The 2439-nt window shown below is 39.3% G+C and overlaps 1 protein-coding gene across 1 annotated transcript; it reads right to left on the bottom strand.

The window, feature by feature from the left end:
* Positions 1-674: 674 nt before the first annotated feature.
* On the bottom strand, positions 675-2140 carry LOC143039310 (uncharacterized). Its single transcript, XM_076209187.1, has 2 exons — positions 1975-2140; positions 675-1814 (listed from the first exon to the last, which is right to left on the bottom strand). The coding sequence occupies exon 2, from the start codon at positions 1746-1748 to the stop codon at positions 675-677; it is 1074 nt and encodes a 357-aa protein (XP_076065302.1). The 5' UTR covers positions 1749-1814; positions 1975-2140.
* Between the last annotated feature and the right edge of the window lie 299 nt (positions 2141-2439).

Here is a 2439-nt window from a genome sequence, read left to right as displayed (position 1 = left end):
TTATTGTACAAAATCAAAACTGTTTTGCACAAAACAAAGTTAGAATGTACTCTAAAGGATTACCACTTAAAATTTTTGAGATTTGGAATTTCTTTGGTGTTTTTTCTGAGGGTCATCCCTGTATAACATCCAGCAGTAGTCAGCTAACATTCCTGCATTCCAAAATCCTTGATACCGTTGTTCCATTGATGCAATATCTTGATGGAAGCGTTCCCCTTGCTCATCAGATACTGCCCCAAGGTTTTCTGGAAAAAAGTCCAAGTGTGAATCAAGAAAATGTACTTTCAGTGACATCCGACAGCCCATTGCAGCATAGGAGTCTAGAAGACATTTCACGCCATTTCTAAACTCTGGAGATTTCTTGTTGCCTAGGAAGTTTTCACAGAGCCATTTGAAAGATTCCCAGGCTTTAAGCTCAGTCTCATCCAGTGTTGTGAGGAAGTCGTTGTCCTTCAGGAGTTTCTTTATCTGCGGACCTACAAATACGCCTTCCTTCAGTTTTACCTCAGTGATTTTTGTAAACTTAGCCTTCACGTATTCAAAACTTTCAGAGTTTTTCCTGGCAAGTGTCTTCACGAATTGTTTCATGAGGCCAAGCTTTATGTGAAGAGGGGGAAGGAGAACATTTTCTGGGTTTACAAGTGGCTTACTCTGGACGCTAGAAAACCCAGTTCTTATGATTTTCGCAGGGGCCACTCTGATTGCACATAGTGCTTAGCAGTTGCACGACTGTCCCATAGGCATAAAAAGCAACAATATTTCGTGAATCCTGATTGCATTCCCATCAACATTCCAATCACCTTCAAGTCTCCACATATTTTCCACCTGTAGTTTGTGTACTTTATGGCATTGAGAAGTACATGCATGTTCTCGTAACACTCCTTCATGTGTACTGAATGCCCTACGGGAATGGATGGTTTCTTATTGCCGTTGTGTAGTAGTACTGCCTTGAGACTTCTCTTAGATGAATCAATGAATAAGCGCCATTCAGATGGAACATGTTGTTGACACAAACAGCGGAATAACTCATCAATGTTATTACTGAAACAAAGCGGTCCATCAACAGAGAAGCAAGAGGTCAGATTCTTGTTTCTCTTTCTGAAATAAGTAATACAAACGTCTTTCTTAAGTAGACACCTTTCTTGTAGACGAGATGCCAATAGTTCAGCTTTATCCTTCGATAACGACAAGTCTCTCACCAAATCATTTAACTCTCCTTGAGAAAATTTCTGGGGTTCACCTTCATTTTCAGTCACGAAATCTTCATCCACTTCGGTTTCTTCCTCATCAGCAGTATATTCCTCAAGAAAAACATCGTCAGACATCTGAAGGCCATTCTCTGGTGGCACTGGAATAGGAAGATCATCATCGTTGTGTGGTACTGGTCTTCTTGCTGATTCCAAGTTAGGATACACAATCTTATGCTTAGTCTTTGCAGTAAACCCATATACATTAACCTTGCAAAAATAACAGTCCGTGAAATGATCCTTTGGTTCTCTCCATATCATAGGTACTGCAAAAGGCATTGCTCTCTTCCTCTTATTAAGCCAATCCCTTAGTCCATTTGAACAAGCTGAGCAGATGATATGGGGTGCCCAACTCTTATCTTGATCCCCAAGAGAGCATCCAAAGTATAACTGGTAAATATTCTTGATTTCAGTTGTGATGACACGTTGCTGAGCTTTGATAGTAAATGAACCACAGACATAGCAAAATATATCAGGGCTGCTTTTGCAATGCCTTGACATCCTGAATTGAGTTTGGTGATGGTGATGGTGATGATGATGATGATGATGATGAAGATGGCTGGACACCTTAAGCAAAAAGAAAAATTTTGAAGGTTCAATAGATGATCAGCGAAATATTTTTAAATATTTTGTGAAAAATGCTCAACTCAGCTATCTAAAATCATAACGATGAACATGAAATTACATAATGTACACAATTGGTTATGAAATGCCAATCAGAACTTGCCTGTATAAGACGATTACATGTAGCGATGATCCTGATCGGCGTTATATGCCTCTCTTATCTCATCAGAAAAATTGTGCCTGATAGAAGGAAACCGATTACATTTTCGAAATCAGCGGACAAAACTACATATTAAACACCACATAAAATCCCTGATGAAAAATTGCTGTTGACCAGTGTGATATAAAGGGCCCCATACGTAAATAAGCAATTACACATGTCTGGAACGACATGGAGAGAGAATTAAAAATTAAACAAAAGAGGAACGAACATGCTGCTACCAACATCCAAAAAGCTCATAATGATAAAATCTCACTCAGGATAAAATCCCCATTACTAGGCTGCCGACCTTCGCTCCTTCGGTCCTGCCTGTCCTTCGCTTCTCTGTGGCTAAGATGTAAATCAAAATAATAAAACAGAGCTAAACCCATATCCTGAATGACATGGAGAAACGAATTACAAAGTTTA

Source organism: Oratosquilla oratoria, chromosome 26 (genome assembly GCF_046742065.1).
Source record: "Oratosquilla oratoria isolate Oo_2021 chromosome 26, ASM4674206v1, whole genome shotgun sequence".
NCBI lineage: Eukaryota > Metazoa > Arthropoda > Malacostraca > Stomatopoda > Squillidae > Oratosquilla > Oratosquilla oratoria.
This window is presented reverse-complemented; position numbering and strand designations above follow the sequence as displayed.